The sequence below is a fragment of the Phaseolus vulgaris genome, chromosome 8 (genome assembly GCF_000499845.2).
Source record: "Phaseolus vulgaris cultivar G19833 chromosome 8, P. vulgaris v2.0, whole genome shotgun sequence".
In the NCBI taxonomy this organism is placed as follows: domain Eukaryota; kingdom Viridiplantae; phylum Streptophyta; class Magnoliopsida; order Fabales; family Fabaceae; genus Phaseolus; species Phaseolus vulgaris.
This window is the reverse complement of record NC_023752.2, coordinates 35,198,567-35,225,337: the sequence shown is the minus strand read 5'-3', so window position 1 is coordinate 35,225,337 and position 26,771 is coordinate 35,198,567. Positions and strand designations below refer to the sequence as shown.

Below are 26,771 nucleotides of genomic sequence, written 5' to 3'. Positions count from 1 at the left end.
GCATGAAAAGTACCATAAAACCTTAATATTAAATAAAAAAATTTCAATGTTCAACGTAAAAAATAACAATAATAATAACAATTCATTAATGTTCGACATGAAAAATTAGAAATAAAAATAACAATGACAATAACATAATGATAACACAATCAATGGCCTTGATGACGTCGAATGTCATTCAGAGAATCCTCAAGTCGGTCATATAATTTGATCAACCCTGTCCATGCGAGTATTCATGTTTTGCATCCTGGACAAAATTTGGGTTAACAATTCGGTTTGATTGGGGATTGCTGGCTCAGGTTAATCATCTTCAACATGTTGTTGTGACAATTGATCCTCTTCATCATCTTCTTCGTCATCCTGCTGAGGCCTACCAAGTTGCCATACACCATTGAGCTGGAATATATTTAATTTCGTCATACTCTTTTTCCCAAAATAATGATTCCAGTTTAGCATTATTGCTTGCTCATTTGATAAGTCGAAGCCATACACCTGCAAGATGTGTGTTATCAAAATTCCATACCTTAGAGTCATGTTGTTATCTCGACATTTCATCATGTGTTGCATGATGTAATGTGGTCAATTAATCAATATATTATTTTTGATGCACCACATCATGAAAATATCTTCATTTAATAGTTGTGCAAATGTAACATCCCTATATTTTCCATATCTAATAACCATAATCTTGTATGAAATATTAAAATAAATATATAACCATAATACAAATATATCTATAATTCTTTCATATACTGTTTCAAAATATCTCTCTCTTCATAAGATTTGAAATATTTACATAAAGTTAAAACAAATGCTCAAAAGAAAATAAAATATTTTCATCATCCAACTTCTCACTTAGGAGCTCTATCACCTGTAACATCATCTGCTCCCGTGTAAAATACACGATCATCACAGATCAAAGAAAAACAACCACAAAACAAAACAAAGGGTAAGCTATGTATTTTTAAAACTTATAACATAAATATAACTTTAAACATTCACATAAATCCATCATTTCTCATGCATTTCACATAACCATCAAGTGTTTATCAACAATTTCAATATTCATCTTTCTCATGTCAGCATTCTACTGACTCACAACTCATAGACACTCGACTCTACTTCCGGAAGACTCGTGCGTTGACTTAGACTCAAAGATTTGCACCTAGTATGACAGGGTTAATTCATATAACAGGTCAAGTTAGTTATCTTTCAAACAACTTACCCATTTATATAAACCTCCTTCGACTCTCACTACCTGAATAACTTCATCTATATGATTTCATTATCTCAGGAGAGTCAGGATATCTCCTTCTAGACGAATCCCTAGTCAATGCACATCCTAAACAATCTTAACACGGTATTTTCTTTCCTGAAAATACTATGTCTTGATTAAAATTAATATTCTGACTCTCACAATATATATCCAAATCACACAATCAAATCATACCAAAGTTTAGAATTTCCAAATCACACAACAATTCATTCACTAATCATATAAATATTTTAAACTTTTCTAAACAATTCAATTATATCTAAAAATTCACTTAAACACATAACTAAGTTCCAAATATATGCTTTCTAAATCAATCATCATCTAAATTCAAACAACCACTTCTCTTCAAACATCTCATTTAAGCAATTCAACAAAATATTCAAAAACAATTCAACTCATTTATATTATCATTCAAACACTTTCAATTCTCAATCACAAACACTTTCAACAAATTATTCACCTTAAAATCAATATAAAAGATTCAAAATCAATCATTCCAGTCAATATATTATTTTACTTTTCAAAAGAGACAATCATACAAGCAAAAACAATTGAAATTGGTGACCACGTCACCCCCACATCCAGAATCTTCTAACCTAGGGTTCTATTTAAAAAAATAAATAAAACTAGCTTCCCCTACCTGGACTTGAGCATATGCTCGCTAAGAGGTCCAAACCCACCAAAAGCTTAAGGATAGCCTAACTTGCACCACAAAGTCCTGATCACAAATCTAACTATATCACTATGACCCTGATCTAACAGAGACTAATTTTGAAGATAAAAACCTCACATGCAAACTTAACTAAAAGACAACCCTAACCAAATCAAAACTAACTCAAAGGAAACTGAGCCAAGAATGAACTTACTCTATCTAAGATTCTGACATCCTTGCTCATCTGTTTGACGATTGGAGTCCACCATTAGACTCCTGGCAGCGAGATCTACAAGACTGCCCGATTATAATCTTTAATAGAGTAAGTTCATTTTTGTTCCCTTTTTCCTTTCCTCTCCCTTCTCTCTAAGATTCCGACCTCCTCGCTCATCAGTTTGATGATCAGAAAGTTGCTCCCACGATGGCACAAGATATGCACCCATGTGTAATGTAATAGCTGGTGATTCGTTTTCAGACTCACTACAAGAAAAACGCGAATTACGTTTCTGGGATGATGATGTCATGTATAATGCAATTAGTACAACATATAAAAAAATGAAATGTTCATATATGAAATCTGAAACCCAATTTTAAGTAAAGGAAAATTATGACAATATCATAAACTGAATAATAGAAGTTATCAAACACAATAGTACAACGTCATAAATGTATTTTTTTATAAATAATTAAATGTTAAAAAAAGAACAACTATCTGCATATATTATTAAAAATTCAAATTTCTTCTCTAAACTTTTTATGTGTTTTTAATTACTACAACATTTTTTATAATCTTTTTAATTATAAGATTAATAATTAATGTAAAATCTAAGAAAAAAAAGCAGTAAACATTAAAAATTTCTAATTCTATTATGTAAAAATATTTTCTTTAAATAAATAAATCTATTTTTTTTATAAACAATTAAATGTTAAAAAATAAAAACTATCTACACATATTATTAAAAAATCAAATTTCTTCTCTAACTTTTTCTGCCTTTTTTAATTACTACAATTAATAATATTTTTAAAATACATATTCGTATCTATAATTTCAATTCATCTCACACAAAATAAATATTGATATTTCATCAAATTCTTTCCTTCCAATATACAATTATATAAACAACTTATCACAATAATTAATTTACTAATATAATTAATAAAATTCTCCTAAATATTGACATCTAAAATTACAAACTAATTAACATGAATAACTACTTTCAAATAATTTAAACAAATTCAATTCCAAAAACAATAAACATCCAAACACAATTTAAACATAAATAAAACATACATTTAAAAAAAAACCACACATACCTCAAGAGAGTAGAACAAAATCATAAGACAATGCAACTGTCAGCAAGATCAAAGTGTGCCTAAAACAATATTCAAAAAAAAAATCAAAAAATAAAAAACCTGGAAAACCATGAACACAATCGATTATCACTTCCCTTAAAAAAGCCACATAATTGATTATCCAAAGATTAAGAGGCATAATCGACTATTCTTGCAGTTTAAAATCTAACATAATCGATTATGCTTGCAAAAAATTCTCAGATAACTGATTATGTCACGACCATAAACAATTATCAATTTTTTTTAACTACATAATAGATTATGTAGTGCGTTATTTTGCAATGATAATCGGTTATTTAACCACTATCTTTTCCATTCACTTTCACCCTCACCCTCCCCCTCTCACAAAACCAAACGGGGTGACCACCCTATAATTCGTCTGCGCTACAGGACCATCCCCTGATCCAAACACTGCGTAATAGTCAAATTGAAAGTGTCCTGGACAAGAATGTTCGGGACCTCGACCCAGGTAGGTATCGATCCAGGAAAGGTAATTAAGATAAAAGATAAAGAGATATTTTATCTGTTGGGATATTATTCTAAAGATAAAGAGATATTTTATCTCTTGTGATAATATGCAAGTTAGTTATATATTAATTAATACATGTTAGTTACATATTAATTAATAGTTGTTAGAAAAGATGGCTTTAAACTAGAGGGGGGGTGAATTGTTTAAAAGGGTTTTCGCAATTATTTCAAAAACTAGAATGAATTTATCTCAGGAGCCAAATGATTCAGCAATTCAGTTAGCCAAAACAGCAAGCAAAAGCTATAGACCAGAAAAACAATCGGTTGTTTATACCAGTAAACAACAAACAAACTGAATTTAAAGAGTTAGAGATAGAGAGATTGTACACAGTTGTTTATACTGGTTCACTCCAAACCAGAGCTACATCCAGTCTTCTCAGAAACCCTGAGGATATCCACTAAGCAATCACCACTTGATTACTTACACAACAACCAAGAGAATGACCTTGAACACCTCAAGAAACACACTCTCCTTGGCCAACACTAAGATTGTTGATCTTGAACACCTCAAGAACACACAACCAATCTCAGCAAACACAGAAACGAAATTGTTCAACATAGTACAAGGATTATACTTGTTACAGAAGATATTCTGAAATCAATACAAGCAGAATCCTATTCCAGCACTTTGATCAATCACAAACAACTTAGCAATCTCAACACTTTGAAAAACTCTCTTTTTGAAAAACTTTGTCAAAGATTCTTAATTCTTAAATCTGTTTTCCTGAATATATTTAAAGATGTAGTTTGTTATCAAATCTTAACAAACTCTTAAATTGCATTAAAAGATTGGTCAAAGCATTTAATGACTGGAGCGTAAACAGTTAAATCATTTAAAGCTCAGTCAAAGAAAACAGTTTTTCTGTTATGGTCCCAAAACAAACAATCGGTTGTTTCCTCGAATCTCAGTTGATTTGGTACTTAACAGTTTAACCATTCAAAACAGTTTTCAAACTTTTTCTCAAAACACCTAAGTACAAACAATCGGTTGTTTCGACAAAACAATTGGTTGCTTTTACTTAGTTTGAAATCATTTTGTTTTCACAAAGATTGAGAATGCTAATGCTTTAGATTTAATCATAGGGTGGATTACAACATATAAACTACGCCAGAACAAAGCTTAAACCAGCACAACAACATCAAGCACAGCAGAGGCTTCAACATCCTTTAAAGGATTTGGATTCTTCAAAGCTTGAACACCACTTGGTTCAACAATCTCCCCCTATTTGATGAAGACAAATCCCTGATGCTTGTGTTGTACCTGATTAAATCTGAAGCAATTCCTGCAATATAACTTTGAGCAAAACATTGAACTTCTGATATTCTGTTAGGATACAGATTAACAGTTAAAGATCAAAACACTTAATATCAGAAACATATTACATAACCCAAACTGTTTTATCAACTGAAAACAGAAACTTAAATCACAACAACATATATCTCCCCCTATTTGTCTTCACAAATAGACGAAGATAAAAGATAAAACAAAATATTGTTTTCATTACATCAGAGTTAAAGCAGCAACAACAGAAGGAAGGAAATAAAAACCATAAAGATTTAGCCAAAAACAATCGATTGGTTATCGAAACAATCGATTGTTTTTCCTTCAATCTTCTTCATCAGCAAACTGAAGATCAAAGATTTGATTTTGAACAGCTTCAATCTGTTCATCCAGAGTCATAAACCTTGCATCAATGTTGTCAAATCTGGTGTCAATCCTTTGGAAATTACTAACACAGAGATCATGGAGGCTCCTTTGATTTTCAGCAAAGCTATCAAGCCTATTCATCATGAGTCTTTCAAAAGACGACATGGTTGCCATTCTTTCTCCTTGATGTCCATCATCAGCACTTGGTCCTGCATATTGAAAATCTTCAGGTGGATTTTCATGTTGAACATCCATATCAGCAGGTTCATCTTGTTCAAGATTTGCAGCACCACTAGATGAGGCACCATGATCACCATCCTTGCTTATCCATTTTCCACCTACTTTTGTAAAACCCATCTTGTTGAGTGATCCATTGTTCAACTCTTGAGTTGACTTGACCAGCTCAGAAGTTTCATCTTCAAGATTAACTTCAAAATAGAGTAGAAATTTAGATATCAAAACAGCATATGGATAGTTATAATCACCTAACCTCATGGCCTTTTGCATGTGTTCTTTGATTATGTGAATCCAATTGATCTTGATTTTCTTGGTGATGCAAAAGATATAAACCAGATCTTCTTCAGTTAGCACAGAATGATTACTCCCCCTTGGAGTTAGAATCCAAGTTATAACGAGAGCAAGCAATCTCTCATAAAGTTTCAAACCTCCAACCGAGCATGTACTAACTTGAGCATGATTATTCTTCAAGCAACTTTTGTAGAATTGGATTTTGTTAAAATCCTCCACCACACCAAGGTTTCCCTTGTTGATTCTTAGACCAGAAAACTTAAGTCCAGCAACAGCAGTCCAAACTTCATGAGTTATCTCCATTTCTACACCTTTCACATGAGAAACTAGATTGTTTCCCTCAAACTTCAAGTTTGTGTAGAATACTCTCACCAAATCTGGATAAATGTTTCCCTTCATCTCCAAAAACTTTCTGAGAGATTGATCCTTGAGCAGCCTTCTCACATTATCAAGCTTTTGACTTTTCAGCCAATCAAAACATACAACCTTGGGGTTGTTTATCTTCTTGATACTTGTTTCATACCTATACTTCTCAATGAGATCATTATCTCTAAAAAACCAGCCTTCTAGCCTTCCTCCAGACCTTACAACCCTTGTTTTGACTCTTTTTGAGGTGGGAGGAGTTGATTCCATGACAGCAGAGACGAAAACAGAGGAGAACACTCTTCACAGATTTTTGCAAGAGATGTTGCAAGAGATGTTGCAATTGGTTATTCTTTGTTGAAGAATTCTGCACTGGATTTTATAACACTAAGAGAATCAAAATGAATTTAATTTCATTAAAGGGTACCTGATTTTTAGAGAGAGAGGACTTGACTCTGCTCTGCACAGACAAAGTCAGAAAAAGCTGAAAATCACATGGTCTTCACATGTGATCTTTGACTAGTCATTAAGGCTCTTGAATTTCCAAGACTTTGGAATATTCTCCTTTAAGACTGTTGTAACTTCTCTCTGATTGTAATCAACTTTTAATTACAGGTTCTTTGACCAAGATTCTCCCTTTGAATTGATTTGCAACGAATAGAAATTCAAAATAGCAATTAAAAGAATTTCTTCACAGTGCTGTCAGATCCAAAACAATCGGTTGTTTCGAAGAAACAATCGGTTGTTTTTCTGCAGCAATTAAAACTGTTTTTGAATTTTAATCATGAGCAGAAGCAGTTCAAAGCAGATGATATTAATCATAACAAGATTGTTTTAACCACCAGAAGGAACTTTGAAACAGAAATTGAAAAAAAAATAAAGGAAAGTCTTATCCTTATGTTGATTCTTCAATGAGCCATGTGCTTTTTGATAAAGAAACTTCTTTTCACTGTTGATGTCTTTTGCATAGTATTGATTCAGCTTCAATGACTGCCTTTTTCTTCAACAGCTTGATCAGATGACTCAGTTCCTTCTTTTCTCTTTATTTTTCCTTACTTCAGCTGCAAGATTCATCATCATTTTCAGCTACCAAACATATGTTTGGTTTTTCATCTTCACTTTATGAAGAACTTGATGATGACACTTCATTTTCATCCCAAGCTATGTAGGCTCTTTTTGTCTTGCCTTTCTTCTCCTTGTAACTAGTCTTTTTCTCTTTGCTCTTGTTGCTCTTGCTCACCACAACCAAAACAAGTATAGTTATTTGAATTGAATTCATTGGGTTTCTTGTTTCCATACCTATCCTTGTTGTTGTCTTTGTTGCGGTTTCTCTTTAGGAATTTGCTGAATTTTCTTGACAGCAGGCTAAGGTTTTCCTCATCACTATCATCACTTGAATCTTGCTTTCCCTTGTGTTTGGATGCTTTCAAGGCTATGTTCCTTGTGTGCTTATCTTCACTCTCTTGAACATTGAGTCTATTCATCTCTAGCTCATGTTCCCTAAGCTTTCCAAACAAAAGAAGCAACACTTAATGATGTTAGATCTTTAGATTCGGAAATAACAGTTCCCTTTGGTTGCCATGCTCTATCAAGACATTTCAAGATCTTGATGTTCAGCTCTTCTTTGTCAAAGGTCTTGTCTAGGCTCATAAGGTGATTGATGATGTGCGTAAACCTTTTCTGCACCTCAGCAATTGTTTCTCCTTTAAGCATTCTAAACATCTCATACTCTTGGATGAGAGCATGCTTTCTAGCTCTTTTCACCTCATTTGTTCCTTCATGAGTGACTTCCAAAGTGTCCCACATTTCTTTTGATGATTTGCATTGTGAGACCCTGAAAAACTCATCAGAATTTAAAGCAGAGGTTATAATATTTTTGGCAATGCAATCGAATTTGGCATTTTTGCTTTCTGCATCAGTCCATTGAGACCATGGCTTCTCAATGACAGATCCATCTTTTTCAAACTTTGGGATAAAAGGGCCATTTTCAATTGCATCCCAAATTCCTTTGTCAAGAGATTCCATAAATATTTTCATTCTTACTTTCCAAAACTGGTAGTTCAAACCACAGAACAAAGGTGGTTTGTTAATTGAAGCACCTTCCCCAAACGGTAGTCTATCAGCCATTTAAAAAGATTTTTAGGATCAACTTGAATAACTTTCAAGAACCAAGCTCTTGATGCCAATTGTTAGAAAAGATGGCTTTAAACTAGAGGGGGGGTGAATTGTTTAAAAGGGTTTTCGCAATTATTTCAAAAACTAGAATGAATTTATCTCAGGAACCAAATGATTCAGCAATTCAGTTAGCCAAAATAGCAAGCAAAAGTAATAGACCAGAAAAACAATCGGTTGTTTCGCAGAAACAATCGGTTGTTTATACCAGTAAACAACAAACAAACTGAATTTAAAGAGTTAGAGATAGAGAGATTGTACACAGTTGTTTATACTGGTTCACTCCAAACCAGAGCTACATCCAGTCTTCTCAGAAACCCTGAGGATATCCACTAAGCAATCACCACTTGATTACTTACACAACAACCAAGAGAATGACCTTGAACACCTCAAGAAACACACTCTCCTTGGCCAACACTAAGATTGTTGATCTTGAACACCTCAAGAACACACAGCCAACCTCAGCAAACACAGAAACGAAATTGTTCAACAGAGTACAAGGATTATACTTGTTACAGAAGATATTCTGAAATCAATACAAGCAGAATCCTATTCCAGCACTTTGATCAATCACAAACAACTTAGCAATCTCAACACTTTGAAAAACTCTCTTTTTGAAAAACTTTGTCAAAGATTCTTAATTCTTAAATCTGTTTTTCTGAATATATTTAAAGATGTAGTTTGTTATCAAATCTTAACAAACTCTTAAATTGCATTAAAAGATTGGTCAAAGCATTTAATGACTGGAGCGTAAACAGTTAAATCATTTAAAGCTCAGTCAAAGAAAACAGTTTTTCTGTTATGGTCCCAAAACAAACAATCGGTTGTTTCCTCGAATCTCAGTTGATTTGGTACTTAACAGTTTAACCATTCAAAACAGTTTTCAAACTTTTTCTCAAAACACCTAAGTACAAACAATCGGTTGTTTCGACAAAACAATTGGTTGCTTTTACTTAGTTTGAAATCATTTTGTTTTCACAAAGATTGAGAATGCTAATGCTTTAGATTTAATCATAGGGTGGATTACAACATATAAACTACGCCAGAACAAAGCTTAAACCAGCACAGCAACATCAAGCATAGCAGAGGCTTCAACATCCTTCAAAGGATTTGGATTCTTCAAAGCTTGAACACCACTTGGTTCAACAATAGTTGTTGAGAATAAAAGAGGAGTACCCAAGAATATGGTGCATGTACTGGACAGAGTGCTCGAACCTCGGTGTACGAGCGTGGGTAGGTCAGCTCGATTGTTGGGCCCAAAGGGTGGGTCATGAGTTTGACCAGTTATATTGGTATGCCCGTTAGAGAATAATATTTTTGGTCATATATTAAAATAAGGTTATTACTAGAATATATTTTTTGAACCTAAAAGATAAGTGTGTGTGGTTATTAAGTTACGTAAATACATGCATACAGTTGGTAGCTGAAAAGATAAAGTTGTTAAATAAGAGAAGCATCGTGAGTAAGGGTGCACACGTAAACAAAATATTTTTCTGCTGTTAAGCACCTGAAGATAAGTGGTGCCCCGTTAGCAAGTGATGTTTCTGTTATTATTTTATGCTTTCAGTAGAGATAAGATTCTCATGAGAGAAAGCTATTACAAGAGTAGTATAAAAGGGGGTTGAGTCCCCCGGTAAAGGTACGATGTTTCTGAATACTAGACTTAAACTGAATACTTATCTTATTTTAGTAAGCTCTCACTTACTTGATTGTCAGAGTGTGACCAATAGGTAGAGCCCCCTCTGTCCTAACAGAGCCATGTTCAAATGCAACGAGAAAACGCAGAACAGAAGCTAAAGGAGACAGGTTAGAAGCGGAGCTTTCCACACAAGTCAATTAGCGAGAACAAAAATAATGAAGTACTTTGTTTGAATTTGAAGAAAAAATATAAAGAAAATGAAATTATTTTAATTAAGGTAGATACAAAGAAAAGTGTAGGGAAAATTTATGAGTGATGTGATAGGTTTGATTGAAATTGTAATTTTTTTAAATGAAAAAATGTAATATTAGAAAATTTCCCTTGTATTGAAAAATTGGTGAAAAATAAATTTATAGAATATAGTTATTTTCCATTAAAGCATTGTTTTTTATATTGTCTTAGAGCTAACTTTAAAAAAATACGAATAATGTAAAATATTAAAAAACATGTTTATGATTGTCATAAACTTTATTTGGTTCAATTAAAAAAATTACAATTCTGGATTATTTATTTGTGAATTATAGTTGTTTGTAATCAAAACATTATTTTCGGTATTGTGTTATAACTAACTTTGAAAAAAAATATGAATTATGTAAAATATTTGGAACATATTTATCATTGTCATAAACTTTATTTGGTTGAATAAAAAAAAATTGTAATTGTAGATTATTTATTTGTGAATTATAATATTATTTGTAATTAAAACATTATTTTTGATAATTTGTTGGAGTTAACTTCAGAAAAAAATACAAATTATGTCAAATATTTGGAATATATTTATGATTGTTAAAATTATTATTTGGTTGAAATAAAAAAAGTTATAATTGTGTATAGAAAAAAAAATGTCCGTGAAAATTTAGAATGCAGTAAATTATAATTATAATATGTTAGAAGCAAAATTCACAGTGTGTGCATAATAAATATTAAACAGAGTAGACTACAAATTTATTAAACATGAAATAATATAATCGCCCAGAAAATGTTAACAATGACACATTGAAATATGCATCATTCAAAAGACTACTGGAAGTCATGAAGTTGTTGTTGTAAATCGTCAATTCGGTCATGAACCCTCATTCATGTTGTTGTAAATTTAGAATGCAGTAAATTATAATTATAATATGTTAGAAGCAAAATTCACAGTGTGTGCATAATAAATATTAAACAGAGTAGACTACAAATTTATTAAACATGAAATAATATAATCGCCCAGAAAATGTTAACAATGACACATTGAAATATGCATCATTCAAAAGACTACTGGAAGTCATGAAGTTGTTGTTGTAAATCGTCAATTCGGTCATGAACCCTCATTCATGTTGTTGTAAGGCATTTTTTATTTAAATTAATCCAATAGCCATATTAGCCTACTTCATGATAATCCATTTGTTAGCTCCTTGAGCCTATAACCTTTTTCTTGTTTCTAACCCTCATTACAAGCCAAAAACAGGAAAACCATGTTTGTCCCTACCTTAGAACATAAAGGAGCTTTAAAGTTATTTGGGAATAAGTTCTTAAATAAGTGTGTGGATGTATCTCATTTTCATAGTTTACCTCTTCAATTAAAAAAAACGATAGAAAAGAAAAAAACAAGGAATAAAACAACAAAAAGAAAAACAAATAAAGAAAGAAGAGTGGATCGTCTAATACACTTGGTAGACTGTCAATTGTATGAAAAAATGATATCTCGAAATAAAAAAAGGAGTTGAATTGTCATGATACTTACACTTGTTTTTAGACCTATCCTCAATTACTTCTTTGTTTTTCTATGGTTTTTTAAGCCTATTTTCCCACTTTTACCCACCTTTACCTTACCCCATTACATCCCTTATAAAGACCTTTTGATCTTTGATTGCATGTTTTTCGATTGTTGTGAATATTAGAGTCTTGCTAGGCATATGGTAGTGTTTGTCTGCATGAGTGTTGAGTGTAAATACAAACCCTAAACATTTAAAAGTTGGAGAGTGTCTAGTAAAGTTATTTCAATTTTGATTCAACCTTTGATTTCAATTACCTGGTTGTATATTGAAATATAGGAATTTCCATTTCCATTTTTCTTGATTCCTTGATTTCTTGAAATTATATCATGTATGTCGTTATGTATTCTTAGAATTTGCTATTTGTTATTTGCACTATTTTTTTTTTCTTTTTAAACCTTAAAGTGTTTTCCCCAGAAGTGCAAAAGGATAAGTGTGAGGGTATTTGACGAGCATATATTTATTCACACTTAATAGCTTTAATCATGGATTATTGGACTATAATAATAAATAAATCCATTGTTTTAATTAATATTCATATAATTGAGTTTATTTGGGCCTTAACTTTATTTTTGTTAATTTTGTGTTTTTAGAGTAAATGGTCTAAAGGAAGCCTCTACCTTTGTCAATGGGCCTAATATGCAAAATTCCAAGTTGCTTCTTGAATTAGAACAAAAAACAAATTTTGAGGAGAAGAAAGAGAAAATGAAATCTAGAATATCTTAGAAATAGAAATGGAAGCAAATTTTCTACAGAATACACAAATCCTGGAATGTTGGAAACTTGGAAATTGTTAACAAAATATAAAATAATATTTTTCGAAGATCCTTGGAGAAGAAAAGCTTATAAAAAGACACAAGCCTCAAGGAGAAAAGGGAGAGTTTCATAGGGTTTTCTTAGTTTATTTTCTTCTTTGTAATTCTTTTATTTTTCCTTCGCATGGAAGGCTAAACATTTTTTGTTGATTCTTTTGTAATTCACCATTGAGTTATGAGTTTTTGGTCAATAAAAGTTTCATTTTTTAATTCTCTATAACAGTTGTTTTAAGATTCTAATCTTATGGAAATCTGGTTTTTGTGAGAGGTTGTACTTGAACGCATGATTGAAAGCTTTCTCTATCTTAACTTTAGTTTCTTAGTTAGATAACATTGTTATAATTGATTACTTAGGCACATGATTCAAGAGAGAGGAGATAAGCATTCACATGGAGTATACATATGGAATAAAGTGGGTATTGATTAAACAAGTAGACGCATGCTTTACTATTGAGTATTAGTTGAATCAAATTGGCACATGTTCAATCTGGTTTAGCTCTATTGGAGGATTGAGAAATGATTAATCTTTAGAGAACTTGTGAAGAATTCAATGATGGAAGTGTTGAAGATGGATGGAGCTTCTTCTCTGACAAGTCTTTGTGTGTGTTTGATGTAGAAAATAGCTAGTTTGCTTTGAAGGTTGTAATTGTTGAAGATGGGAAGCTTTGATATGTCAAATCCTCATGAAGCCTGAAGCTGTGTGATGTTTTAGATTTAGGTTTTGGTATGGGATTTAGAATCTTTGTAAGATCAGTATTGATTCTCAGACAAAGCTTATTTCAATCTGTTTTAAAGATTAAAGTGTTTTTCCATGCAAAGGAAAAAACAACCGATTAAAGTTTCGAGATAATCGGTTGTTTGTCACTTAGTTGGCAAAGGTGTTTTGAAACTGTTTTTTGAATCTGTACCGCCCTGGTGGTCGGATGCGATGACGTGGCATCCTGTTACAGTGTAGACGTGTTGACAAGGCGCCAGGTTGACAGTTGGGAAGGAAGTCGGGAGGCACGTGTAGTCGCCGATAGTTAAGTTGGCGTGTTCCGATTTTCAGCTTACCAGAATAGGCGATCGCCATGTTGAGGACGAAGTCGCCAGATGTAGACTCAGGCGACCAGGCAGTCGGAGATCGCCAGAGCAAGCACATCGCCGAAGGTGAAGGAGAAGCAGATTATGAAGGCGGCCGGCGAGACCACAGGGAGGCGTATGAAGGCCCTAACTCGCCAGTTTCAGTATAGATCGCACTCCTGAGTTAGCTATGCACTGGGCAGCACCATGCATAGGTAACTTAGCCAAAATGAGAGTAGAAGTAGCGCCAAGTCAGGGAGCCTCCAGATGATGGCACGTGTACGGTTGGATACGAGCCACGTGTCCAAGTCAGTAACTGCCAGGAGAGAGAAAATCACCAGGTATATAAGAGTTCCTAACAGATTTCCTAAGGTACGCACGTTCAGTTCATACACTTTGCGCTTGCGAGTGACAGAGCTGTTTGTGAGAGAGATTTGCACGGCTCCAGTTCTTAGTATTTGGTGATACCGTCACTGACTTGAGCGTCGGAGTGCGATCGGCCGCAGCGGCGCCGTATCGTTTCTTTGCAGGTTCTTGAGATAGATCCAGAGGAGGAACGGAGGTGAGAAGCGGCGCGCACGTCGATCCTTTGACGAGGCATTCTCCAGCGCTCCGGTCAACAGGCAGGATCATCAGGCGCCCACATCGCAGAGGAAAAGGTACGCGCGATCGGTGATGTCAGTGGACATGTTTGAAGATCACTCGCCCGAAGTGGACATTACGTTCACCAAGCAGGATCTTCGGGACGTTGTGCCTCACGACAACGATCCCATTGTTATTTCGTTGATCACGGCGGGGAGGAAGGTTCACCGAGTTCTGGTGGACCAAGGAAGTTCGGCAGACGTGATGTTCTGGCCGACTTTCACGCAGCTAGAATTGCCCCTTGACCAGCTGAGGCCCTATGGAGGGTGCTTGTATGGGTTCGCTGGCGACCAGGTGGAAGTCAGGGGGTACATTGAGCTGAGAACCACGTTTACCGACGAGGCTGGGTCGAGGACGGAGAAAATCAAGTACCTCATCGTAAACGCCCCTTCAGCATATAACATCCTGCTGGGAAGGCCCACCCTTAACAGGATAGGCGCAATTCCATCGACTCGGCACATGAAGGTGAAGCTGCCGTCCATGGAAGGGGTGGTAATCACGATAAAGTCTGATCAGAAGGAAGCGAAAAAGTGCTATGAGAATAGCCTGAAAAATAAAAGATCAGTGAGCTATGTCACAACCACCCCACCGCCCGGTGTGAAGCCCAGACCGCCGGTAATGGAGGAGGCCGCCGGAAGGGACGTAGAGATGGTAGATGCTGAGCTGGGGGAGAGGAATGCTGGCCTGGGGGAAGAAGAGGCGCGGAATCGCCCGGAGGAAGCAAGGGAGCTGGGAATCGCCAAGGCGGTGGCCGCCAGAGAGTCCAGGCCCAAGCCCGTCGAGCAGTGGCTCGAGAAGGAGATCGGGGGGAAAGTTTTCAAGCTCGGAAGATCTCTGGAGGTCGATCTCCAGGACCAGATCGCCAAGGTGATTGAACGGCATCTGGACGCGTTTGCCTGGTCCGCTTCGGACATGCCCGGGATCGATCCCGACTTCTTGTGCCATCATCTGGCGATGGACAACATGGTGAGACCGGTGCGGCAAAGAAGGAGGAAATTTAATGAAGAGAGGAGGCAGGCGATCAAGGATGAGACCCAGAAACTCCTCGCTGCAGGCCACATCAGGGAAGTCCAGTACTCTGAGTGGTTGGCGAATGTCGTGCTGGTGAAGAAGAGCAACGGGAAATGGCGCATGTGCGTCGATTTCACCGACCTGAATAAGGCTTGCCCAAAGGATTCGTATCCTTTACCAAGTATTGATGCCCTGGTTGATAGTGCTGCAGGGTGCAAGCTGCTGAGTTTCCTGGACGCCTTCTCGGGCTATAATCAGATCAAGATGCATCCCATGGATGAAGAAAAAACAGCCTTCATGACGGAGAGGTCGTGCTACTGCTATAAGGTGATGCCGTTTGGGCTGAAGAATGCGGGGGCCACGTACCAGAGGCTGATGGACCGAGTACTTGCACCAATGCTGGGAAGGAACGTGCAAGCTTACGTCGATGACATGGTCGTGACCTCGCAGGAGAAAAGCAAGCACGTTGCAGACTTGGAAGAATTGTTCACGACGATCGCCAAGTTCAGGTTGAAGCTCAACCCGGAGAAATGCATTTTCGGCGTGGAGGCTGGACAATTTTTGGGTTTTCTCTTGACTGAAAGAGGGATAGAGGCCAACCCGGACAAGTGTGCCGCCATCTTGGCGATGAGAAGCCCGACTACAGTGAAAGAAGTCCAGCAGCTGACGGGTCGGATGGCGGCCCTATCCCGCTTCGTGTCAGCGAGCGGAGAAAAGGGACATCCCTATTTCCAGTGTCTGCGGCGCAATAACAAGTTCGCTTGGACGAAAGAGTGCGAGGAAGCTTTCGTCAAGCTGAAGGAATATTTGGCGAGCCCGCCGGTTCTATGTAAACCACTGGCGGGAATCCCTCTCAGGTTGTATTTCGCTGTGACTGAGAGGGCGGTGAGTGCGGTGCTTGCCCAGGACCAGGATCAGGCTCAGAAGCCTATTTATTTCGTGAGTAAAGTGTTGCAGGGCCCAGAAACGAGATATCAGGCCCTGGAGAAGGCTGCTTTGGCTGTGGTGTTTTCGGCGAGGAGGTTGCGCCACTATTTCCACAGTTTCACAATACTGGTGATGACTGACCTGCCCATCCAGAAGGTCTTGAAGAAACCTGACGTTGCAGGAAGAATGGTGAAGTGGGCAGTCGAGTTGTCAGAGTTTGACATTAAATATGAGCCTCGAGGCCCGATCAAAGGGAAAATCTTTGCAGATTTTGTAGTCGAGCTCTCTTCAGAGGCGACGCGGGTTGAAGGAGATGATTTCCGTTGGGTACTCTCGGTGGATGGATCGTCAAACCAGCAGGGTAGCGGTGCTGGAGTCATATTGGAAGGACCCAACGGCGTGCTGATCGAACAATCGTTGAGATTCACCTTCAAAGCCAGCAACAATCAAGCAGAGTATGAGGCGCTGATCGCCGGGATTCTACTGGCTAAAGAAATGGGAGCCAGAGTGCTGATGGCTAAGAGTGACTCGCTGTTAGTCACAGGGCAAGTAACAGGCGAGTTCCAGGCTAAAGATCCACAAATGGCGGCTTACTTGGCGTATGTGCAGGAATTGAAGAGTTCCTTTGCCTCTTTTGAAGTGGTGCATGTGCCCCGAGAACAGAATGCCCGAGCTGACTTGCTTGCTAAGCTCGCCAGCTCAGGCAAGGGGGGTAGGCAGAGGACAGTGATTCAAGAAACTTTGAAGACGCCGAGGGCATTTGTAGCAGATCACCTGGTCCTTCAGATAAGCAGGTCGACGGAGAGAGCAGCGAGAAGCCATAAGTCTTTGACGCAAGAAACTCTGAGATCGCCAAGGATTAGAGCATGTCGAGGAGAGAAGGTGGACGTGATGCAGGTATGCGCCACCCATGAGCCAGACACGTGGATAACACAGTACAAGCGGTGCCTGGCGGATGGCCTCCTCCCGCTAGATCCAACAGAAGCTAGGAAGGTAAAGAAAAATTCCAGTAAGTATACATTGATTGATGGCGATCTGTACAGGTTTGGATTCACTCACCCACTCCTGGAATGTATACACGGCGAGAAGTGCACGAGGATTATGGCAGAGCTCCACGAAGGAATATGTGGAAGTCACGTCGGGGGTCGAGCTCTGGCCGCGAGGACTCTCCGTGCAGGCTACTATTGGCCATCCATGAGAGAAGATTGCAAGAAGTATGCCCAGTGCTGCAAACAATGCCAGCAGCACGCCGATTGGCACAAGGCACCTCCCGAGGAGTTGAAGTCGATCTATAGCCCTTGGCCGTTTCATACTTGGGGAATCGACATCCTGGGACCTTTTCCACTGGCGATCAGGCAGATGAAGTACTTGGTGGTTGCGATTGAGTATTTCACCAAGTGGATTGAAGTAGAACCAGTGGCCCAGATCACCGCGCACAAGATCGAAGGCTTCGTATGGAAGAATATTGTGTGCCGGTTTGGAGTGCCCAAGCGCCTGGTATCAGATAATGGGACTCAGTTTGCGAGCCACCTGTTGAAGAAGCTTTGCGAAGGGGTCGGAATTCAGCAAGTGTTTGCATCCGTCGAGCACCCTGAGACTAATGGCCAGGTGGAATCAGCTAACCGGGTGTTGCTGAGAGGTTTGAAGAGAAGGCTCGAGAAAGCCAAGGGAAGTTGGGCTGAGGAGGTACCCCGAATAGTTTGGGCGTACCACACCACCGAGCAGTCAGGAACCCATGAGACCCCGTTTAGCTTGGTCTATGGGTGTGATGCCATGATTCCAGTCGAGATTCAGGAGAGCTCGCCGAGATTCCAGAACGTTGTAGAGGAAGACTGAACCTGGATCTGCTGGACGAAGTCAGGGAGGAGGCAAGGCTGAAGGCTGAGGCGGTGAAGAGAAGGGTCGAGCGAAGGTACAACTCAAAGGTGATGCCAAGGCAGTTTAGAGAAGGCAATCTGGTGATGAGAAAGGCCCACCAGTACGAGATGGAGAATAAGCTATCGCCCAAGTGGACTGGACCGTTCAGAATAACTGAGGCACTCGGGAACGGAGCCTATCGCTTGGAGACGTTGGAAGGGGGGGCGATCCCTCGTACCTGGAACGCCACACACCTGAAGTTGTACTATAGCTAAGAGCTTTGTAAGTAAAGACAAACACAAATATTACATTGCAATGTCTCTGTTAAAACAGTTTTAAGGGGGCACTCTTTTTTCCCTAAGGAGGGTTTTTAATGAGGCCACCCAATAAAAGAAGAGTTTTCGAAGTATAAGGTGTTTTCAGATTGCATGTGTGTTATTTCCAAAAGTTTCGAAGAAAGACCTTGTCATTCGTACATGATTTAAGGCACGAAAAGATATGTCGCGTGTTTTCTAAAGTTTTAAAGTCCTCATCGTTTTTCGGCGATTAGAGGCACCAGTTAAGTTTTTAAAGTCCTCATCGTTTTTCGGCGATTAGAGGCACCAGTTAAGTTTTTGAAGTCCTCTTCGTTTTTCGGCGATTTGAGGCACCAGTTAAGTTTTTAAAGTCCTCATCGTTTTTCGGCGATCGGAGGCACCAGATGGAAGACCTCAACGCCCTCGCGCGTTTGAGGTAAGTTAAAAGACCTCCTCGCCGTTGAGCGAGTGCAGGCGAGAAAGAGAAAAAGTCCTCCGTGTTTCTGGGAGCGAGAAGATGTAACTCTCGGGGCAACGTAGAGGCAAGTTAAAGACCTCCTCGCCGTTGTGCGGGCGCAGGCGAGAAAGGTCCTCAGTGCATCCAGGGGGGAGGAGATGTACGCCCTGGGCAGGTTGAGGCACCGGATAAAGTCCTTATCGCCGTTGTGCAAACTAAGGCCCATCAAAGACCTCCTCGCCGTCGAGCGAGTGCAGGCGTGAGAAAGAAAAGGTCCTCAGTGCATCCAGGGGGGAGGAGATGTACACCCTGGGCAAGTTGAGGCACCAGACAAAGTCCTTCTTGCCGTCGAGCGAGTTAAGGCCGTTTAAAGTCCTTCTCGCCGATGAGCGAGTTCAGGCGAGTAAAAGTCCTTCTCGCTGATGAGCGAGTTCAGGCGAGTAAAAGTCCTTCTCGCTGATGAGCGAGTTCAGGCGAGTTAAAAGACCTTCTCGCTTGTGTGCGAGTATAGGCAAGATAAAATCCTTCTCGTCTTGAACGAGTTCAGGTATGGCGAAGAGGGTGGAAGAAGCTTGAAAGGTGGCTAAGGTAGGTTCGAAGAGAACGCCTAGCCAGCCAGTCTTTAGCTCTGGGGTTCAGGGAGGTAAAGGAAGATCCCAAAGGGCATTTCTGCCTCAAATAAAGAAATGACTGCCAAAGCCTGAGGCTAAGGAAAGCTGGTGTTGCCAAGAGGTCTAGGTGATCGCGAAAAGTTCAAACACGGCGAGAAGGTTGAAAGACTTGTTTGATAAAGCGGGTCAAGTGGGACGTTGTTTGAACCAATGATTGAATCACAGTTCGTTGCTTGGAACTTTCCTTACGATCAGGTTAGTGCCTCAGGGGTACAAGTTGTTTAAAGTGATTATTGCTAAGTTTGAATCTGCTCGAAGCAGTTACGCCAAAGGTCATGTTTGCAACATCGCTAAGTTAAACGCAGCAGAGTTAAACATACAAAGAAAGTAAAGCGCTCAAAAGGAGTCGGAAGAAATGTCCAAGTTTCGCTATTGAAATAAGAAGCTGTTCAAAATACGTGTGCAAGAGTTTTTTACAAAGTAAATACAAGTGAATTTATAAAGAAGCAGATGGGGTGGAATTGGTTGAGCCTTCGGCGGGAACGACCTTTCCATCTACTACTTCATTGTTTAATGACACCATGCTGAGGTCGAGATCAGGGAATAGGCATGCGAACTGTTCTCGAGCGGCGTCAAACCCGGCAACCAGAATCTGAGCGGAGCTTAGCTTAAGTTCTTCAATTTGCTTCTGAGATCCTTCGACCTGCTGCTTAAGCTCCTTGTTCTGCTGCTCCAGCTCTTCGACCTGTGTTCGGAGTTGTTTGTTGGTCTCTTGAGCTTCAAGAAGGTCGTCAGCCACCTTCTTGGATTCTGTTTGGGCTTGGGCCAACTCGGCAGCCATCTTCACCTTCTCTTTGTTTGCCTCGGAGAGATCAGCCATGGCGTCATCTCTTGCTTTCTCTACTTGCCCAAGTAGCTTCTCACGGTCGATCGACCTTTGCTCCAGCTTCTGTACCTTATCGGCATTGGCTTGAATTTGAGCCTCCAGGTCGCTCGCCTTGGTACGTAGAGGCACAATTCTACTTTCAAGCTCGACTTTTTCTTGGGCAAGTTCATGGACTTTGCGGCGAAGGTCAACAGCTTCCTTGCGCGCAAGCCTAAGCTCGGTGTTTAGGGCATCCTCCACTCGAGAATGTTCCATTTCCGCGAGCGTTAGGCTGAATGACACCTTCTCCACCTCGACCTTCATTGTGCTGTTCTCGGTCTTGAGGTTGTAGATGTCATCCTGTAGCCGCCTGGTGGAGCTCTCCACAGCTTTCGTTATGATTGATGGGATATCCTCTGCAATGGTTTTGAGTTTAGCAGTCAGAGGTTCCCACATCCTCGTGACCTCGAGGGAAAGATTTGCAGCTTGGAGAGGCGCCAGGGGGGTTTGTTGGGGGTTCTCGTCGCCACCTTCCTTAGCAATGTTTTCGGTGGTTGCTTCTTGGCGTGGCGACTCAATCGGGGACTCGGTGATTAGGATTGGAGAGGTGTGAGCGACCTCATCCCCGATTGGAACGACTCCTGCAGCTGAGGTGTTGGAAGGAGGGCCCCCTCCTGCTGATATATGTGGTGTAGAGGCGCTCGGGGGGTCCTCTAAGAAGTTTGGCTCTTGGGCCCCAGTTGCAGGTGGCGCAGTGGCCAATGGAACTGCTTGGACTGGTGGGGAAGGGGCTTGTGGTGCTGGTGGTGAAGAAGGAGGAGCGGGTGTTGACGGTGGTGTTGAAGCTGGAAGAGAGGGCGGGGCAGGTGGAGAAGATGGTGCCACCCTCTTCCTTTTCGTGACAAGGCCATCCTCTGTGACCTCGTCGTCCTCTTCCTCATCCTCTTGGACAATTTGGGGGGCTTTCCGCTTTGGCCTCTTAAGGACCAGTTTCTTTCGTTGGGTGGGCGCCTTAGGCGGTGATCGCCCCTGGATGATGGCCTTCTCGACCGCTGAGTTGGGAACCGTCTGGGAGCCGGTCGCCAACCCATGATTGCGGGCGATCGCCTTTAAATCGGCGAGCATGTTCTTACCCAACATGGTGTCTGCATGAAATGAAAGTGCATAAGTTAGCTCAAAGGAGAAAGGGGTAAGTATACAAGACAATAAGACAGCAAAGCAGGCATATGCAGAAAAGATAAAACCAAAGTCTTGTGTGTATTGCACAAGACGCCCAGAAACAATATCAGAAGCAATGTCAAGACAAAGATGTAGCGTCCTAACCTATTTGAAATTCCAACTGGTCCTCAAAGAACTCGAAGGAAATCAGGGTGGGGGTCAAGAATGTTATGTGGGCATCTGCCACCCTCTTCCAGAAGAGACAAAGGTCTCTGTCCAAAGCTCCCATGCTATCAGGACTTCTGGGCCTCCTGAAGCAGCTCTTGGACTCCTTTTTCCCCTTGTCCACCCAGTACAAGGGGAAACCGTCGAGGAGGGAAGGGTCTTTGTCGTTTGCGCGAACCTGGATGAACTTCCCCTTCCAATCCTTGTACGACTGCTGGAAGATGGTGAAAATGGATCTCCCAGCAATGGCGTTCAGGCTGACCCACAGGCGATCTCCTGGGTGCTTGGCCTCAAACAGGAATAGAAACACGTCCACTGACGCGGGCAACCCCAGGTGGGCGCACGTTACCTCGAAAGCTCGGACAAACGCCCAGCTGTTGGGGTGGAGCTGGGCGGCAGCGATGTTGAGCTCGGTTAAGAGTTCCCTCTCAAATCGAGTGAGAGGGAACCTGAGTTTAACCTTCTTGAAGAGAGTGGTGTAGACGAAGCAGAAGGGCCCGTCGGCGCTCACTTTGTCATCGACGCACACCGGAAGAGTGGCTGGGCAAGGCAGCACCATCATTCTCTCATCGTGCTCCTTGTGGAATGATTGGTGGGCCTCGTCCCCATTGGTCAATCGCAGAACCGCCCCCGCGGTGTTCACCGACGACGTTTCCTTTAAGAGGGTTGAGTTAGCCCATGAGTATAACGTCTTGAAGTCTGGCAGTGGGGTGGGGGCTCCTCCAGCGTTTGGTGGAGTCGCCTGGGCCAGAGTGGTTTGAGAAGACGCGGGCCTCACAGCCTGCGAAGAGGGAGCACCACGAACTTGCGTAGAGTCGTGTGCTTGTGAAGGGGGGTTTCGCGCTGACGGAGGGGGGTTCGGGGTGATCTTCGTGCGAGTCATGGTAGCAACTGCAAACGAAGGAGGAAGGAAAAATAATCAGGAGGGTTACAAAGGCTGACTCAATCATGAATGGAAGGTGAAAGACGAACGAATGTGAGTTCGTTGCGACAATCGGCAAAGCCCTAAGTCACGCAGAAGGAGAAATGGAAAAACAGCCCACAGCGTATGCACCAGACAGTTACAGGATGATGCAAATCGGTGAAAATGCAAGAAAACCCAGCAGATGAAGGAAAGTAGTTACCTTTCGATGATCGGGAGAATGTTGAAGGGAGGTGGTGATCTAGAGCGTCGAGGAACGTCGAGAGCTTTCGCAGAAAGGAATGAGAGCGTATGCAAGTGTGAAGAAAGTGATGGAACAGTAGGAGCGTAAGGGGTTTAAGGGTTTTCGAACGGTTTTGGGAAGCGCTAACGGCAGATGAAAATGGCCGTTGATGAGAGCCACGTGTCAAATGATGCGCGAAGAGTTTGGTGGAGCGTCAGAGCGGCAGAAAGTACTACCGCTTGGAATTCTGCGCCCATGCCACGTAGACCGGTGTTAACGAAGGCCTTTTCAGTCTTTTCGCTAGACAAGTCTTCGCTTAAGACTGGGGGGCTTGTGTACCGCCCTGGTGGTCGGATGCGATGACGTGGCATCCTGTTACAGTGTAGACGTGTTGACAAGGCGCTAGGTTGACAGTTGGGAAGGAAGTCGGGAGGCACGTGTAGTCGCCGATAGTTAAGTTGGCGTGTTCCGATCTTCAGCTTACCAGAATAGGCGATCGCCATGTTGAGGACGAAGTCGCCAGATGTAGACTCAGGCGACCAGGCAGTCGGAGATCGCCAGAGCAAGCACATCGCCGAAGGTGAAGGAGAAGCAGATTATGAAGGCGGCCGGCGAGACCACAGGGAGGCGTATGAAGGCCCTAACTCGCCAGTTTCAGTATAGATCGCACTCCTGAGTTAGCTATGCACTGGGCAGCACCATGCATAGGTAACTTAGCCAAAATGAGAGTAGAAGTAGCGCCAAGTCAGGGAGCCTCCAGATGATGGCACGTGTACGGTTGGATACGAGCCACGTGTCCAAGTCAGTAACTGCCAGGAGAGAGAAAATCACCAGGTATATAAGAGTTCCTAACAGATTTCCTAAGGTACGCACGTTCAGTTCATACACTTTACGCTTGCGAGTGACAGAGCTGTTTGTGAGAGAGATTTGCACGGTTCCAGTTCTTAGTATTTGGTGATACCGTCACTGACTTGAGCGTCGGAGTGCGATCGGCCGCAGCGGCGCCGTATCGTTTCTTTACAGGTTCTTGAGATAGATCCAGAGGAGGAACGGAGGTGGGAAGCGGCGCGCACGTCGATCCTTTGACGAGGCATTCTCCAGCGCTCCGGTCAACAGGCAGGATCAGAATCAGTTGTATAACTGACAAAACCATTCAACCGGTTAAATCGTAGTTTTAACCGATTAAATGTATGTTTTCATAACAATTTTTTGAAAACGTGTTTTAACTGATTTGAATGTTCAAAACTGTCATCAACGGTAGCTTTTCAAGGTTTATAAAATGAGTCTTCTTTTAAACGTAAATTGGATGATGAAACATAAAAGTTTGATACTCTGATTGTGATTGATTTGAGAGATTATAAACTGTTTGTGAAAAGGTTTTTACCAAGTTTTAGCAAGATTGCCTTTGAGCTTTGCTATGATTCAAAGAACTGATCAATAGGGTTCTGGTGTACTGTGATTCAAGGTGTTTTCTAACCCTGTTCAAGTTCTTGTAATTGTTCATATTACTCTCTGTATAACTGCTGTAAAATCTTGTAAAGTCAGTGTGATTCTGGCTTGAGGTGTTTGTTGTATGCAAAGAGGGTGAGTTGATAAGAAAGATGATGTTTTAGTTGATAAACCTTCATCTGAATGGACAGAGGCAGAATGTAAGAAAGCTAAATTTGATTGGATAGCTAAGAATATTATAACATCTGCTCTAAGTTATGATGAGTTTTCTAGGGTTTCGCAATGTAGCCTGGCCAAAGAAATGTGGGACATCTTGGAGGTCACATATGAAGGCACAAATGATGTAAAGAGAGTTAGGAAGCATGCTCTGATCCAAGAGTATGAACTCTTCAGAATGCAGAAGGGAGAATCAATATGTGATGTGCAAAAGAGGTTCTCTCACATTGTGAACCATCTTATGAGTCTTGGTAAGAAATCTGATGAAGAAGAACTCAACATCAAGGTACTGAGTCTTGATAGAACATGGCAACCAAAGGTTACTGCCATTTCAGAATCAAAGGATCTCACCTCAATGATTGTGGCATCTCTTTTCGACAAACTAAGAGAGTATGAAATTGAGATTCAAAGGCTTGCTGTTCAAGAGAGTGAAGACAAGCATAACAAAAGCATAACACTTAAAGCTAGCAAACAACAACATGTTTCCAGGGAAAGTGAAGAAGAGAACATAAGTTTGTTATCAAGAAAATTCAGCAAATTCTTGAGAAAGAAACAAGCTTCTAAAAGGTATGATTCAAATAAATCTAGTGAATTCAATTCTAATAAGTATACCTGTTATGGCTGTGGTGACCAGGGACATATTAAGTCTGAATGCCCAAACAATGAAGTCAAGGAAAATGGAGACTTCAAAAGGGAGAAAAAGGGAAAAGTTAAGAAAGCATATATAGCATGGGATGACAATGATATCTCATCCTCAAGTTCTTCAGATGATGAGGAAGTTAATCTTTGCCTTCTAGCATCAGTAACAAGTAGTGTGGACTCTACTTCAACAAGTAAAGGTATCACCTATGATCAATTGCTTAATGCTTTTTATGAAACTCATGATGAAGCCAACCGATTGGCCCTTTCTCTCAACCGGTTGAAAGGATTAAATAACTGGTTAGAAAATAAAGTTAAGGATCTAGAGGAAGAGCTGTGCAAAACAAATGAAGATTTAGAACATCTGGATTTAATCTACAAGAATTCTTCTTGCAATTGTGAGAAAATAAGCTGTGAAAATTGTGAATTTCTTGAAAAGAAGATTTGCTATCTTTTGATAACCTTGGACAAGCTTACAACTGGAAAGTCCAACCTTGAAGATGTTTTAGCCTCACAGAAATGTGTATTTGGAAAAGTAGGTTTGGGATTTTATCTTCTAAGGAAAGAAAAAAAGATTGCAAAACCTTTTTCAAATTTTCCAGAAAAACAATTGGTTAAAGTGTTGTTTCAACCGGTTGTTACATGCTTCTATTGCATGAAGAAAGGCCATTTTGTCAGGTATTGCAGGTTTCGTAAATCTCTTGTACCTAAAGGCATCTATAAGTGGAGTCCAAGATGTATTGTCAATATAAAATCTTAAGATTTGACAAAGTTCTGTTTTGCAGTTTTTTGATTTCTTTTGCATTGGATGTTCTGTACATGTCTACATATCATGGTCTAGTGTTGGGTTCTTGAACTTCTGTAATTAGAAATTTAGTGATCTGAGGATTAAACTCTCATTCTTTGTTGAGAACTACTCGTGCACAAAATTCAATGCAATATGTTTCTTTATGTTTCTATGAGTAATTTCCATGTGTTCCATCTACTCTTCATATGTTTTATTGCTGCAAATATGTGAAAGCTTAATAATTACATGCAACATGTGTTTTTGGTTTAAAACAAGTTGTTTTTCTTCAGAACAGAAATTTAACCGATTGTTTCCTCGAAACAACCGATTATTTTGTATCTGATAAGCTCTGGATAATTTGTGGTTTGTGATTCTGTTAAACCTAGTGACATGTATGGTCAAACTTGCTTTAATTGATGTTTGTATAAAATTTAGCTCTGGTACATTTGCTTTTAATAGATCATATCTCTACTATTTTTGAAAATAAAAAATGTCTTAAATGCTTGGTCAAATATCACATGTGAATTTGTACTTTATGATTTGACTGACTATGTCAGCTTTATGATCCAGATTTGATTCGTTTTTATGTTGAATGCAACCAGATTTGACCAAGGGTTCTCTGCTATAAAACCC

The 26,771-nt window shown here is 40.1% G+C and overlaps 1 protein-coding gene across 1 annotated transcript; it reads left to right on the top strand.

The window, feature by feature from the left end:
• The first annotated feature begins 24,797 nt into the window (after nucleotides 1-24,797).
• Nucleotides 24,798-26,206, top strand: LOC137825012 (uncharacterized). Its single transcript, XM_068630685.1, has 2 exons — nucleotides 24,798-26,029; nucleotides 26,137-26,206. The coding sequence occupies exons 1-2, from the start codon at nucleotides 24,798-24,800 to the stop codon at nucleotides 26,204-26,206; spliced, it is 1,302 nt and encodes a 433-aa protein (XP_068486786.1).
• Nucleotides 26,207-26,771: the final 565 nt, after the last annotated feature.

Excerpts from the sequence above, each read along its gene's own strand:
- LOC137825012 (XM_068630685.1), top strand. The coding sequence starts at position 24,798 with ATGTGGGACATCTTGGAGGTCACATATGAAGGCACAAATGATGTAAAG. Across the intron at positions 26,030-26,136 it reads AAGAAAGGCCATTTTGTCAG|TTTTTTGATTTCTTTTGCAT; the intron begins GTATTGCAGGTT and ends TCTGTTTTGCAG.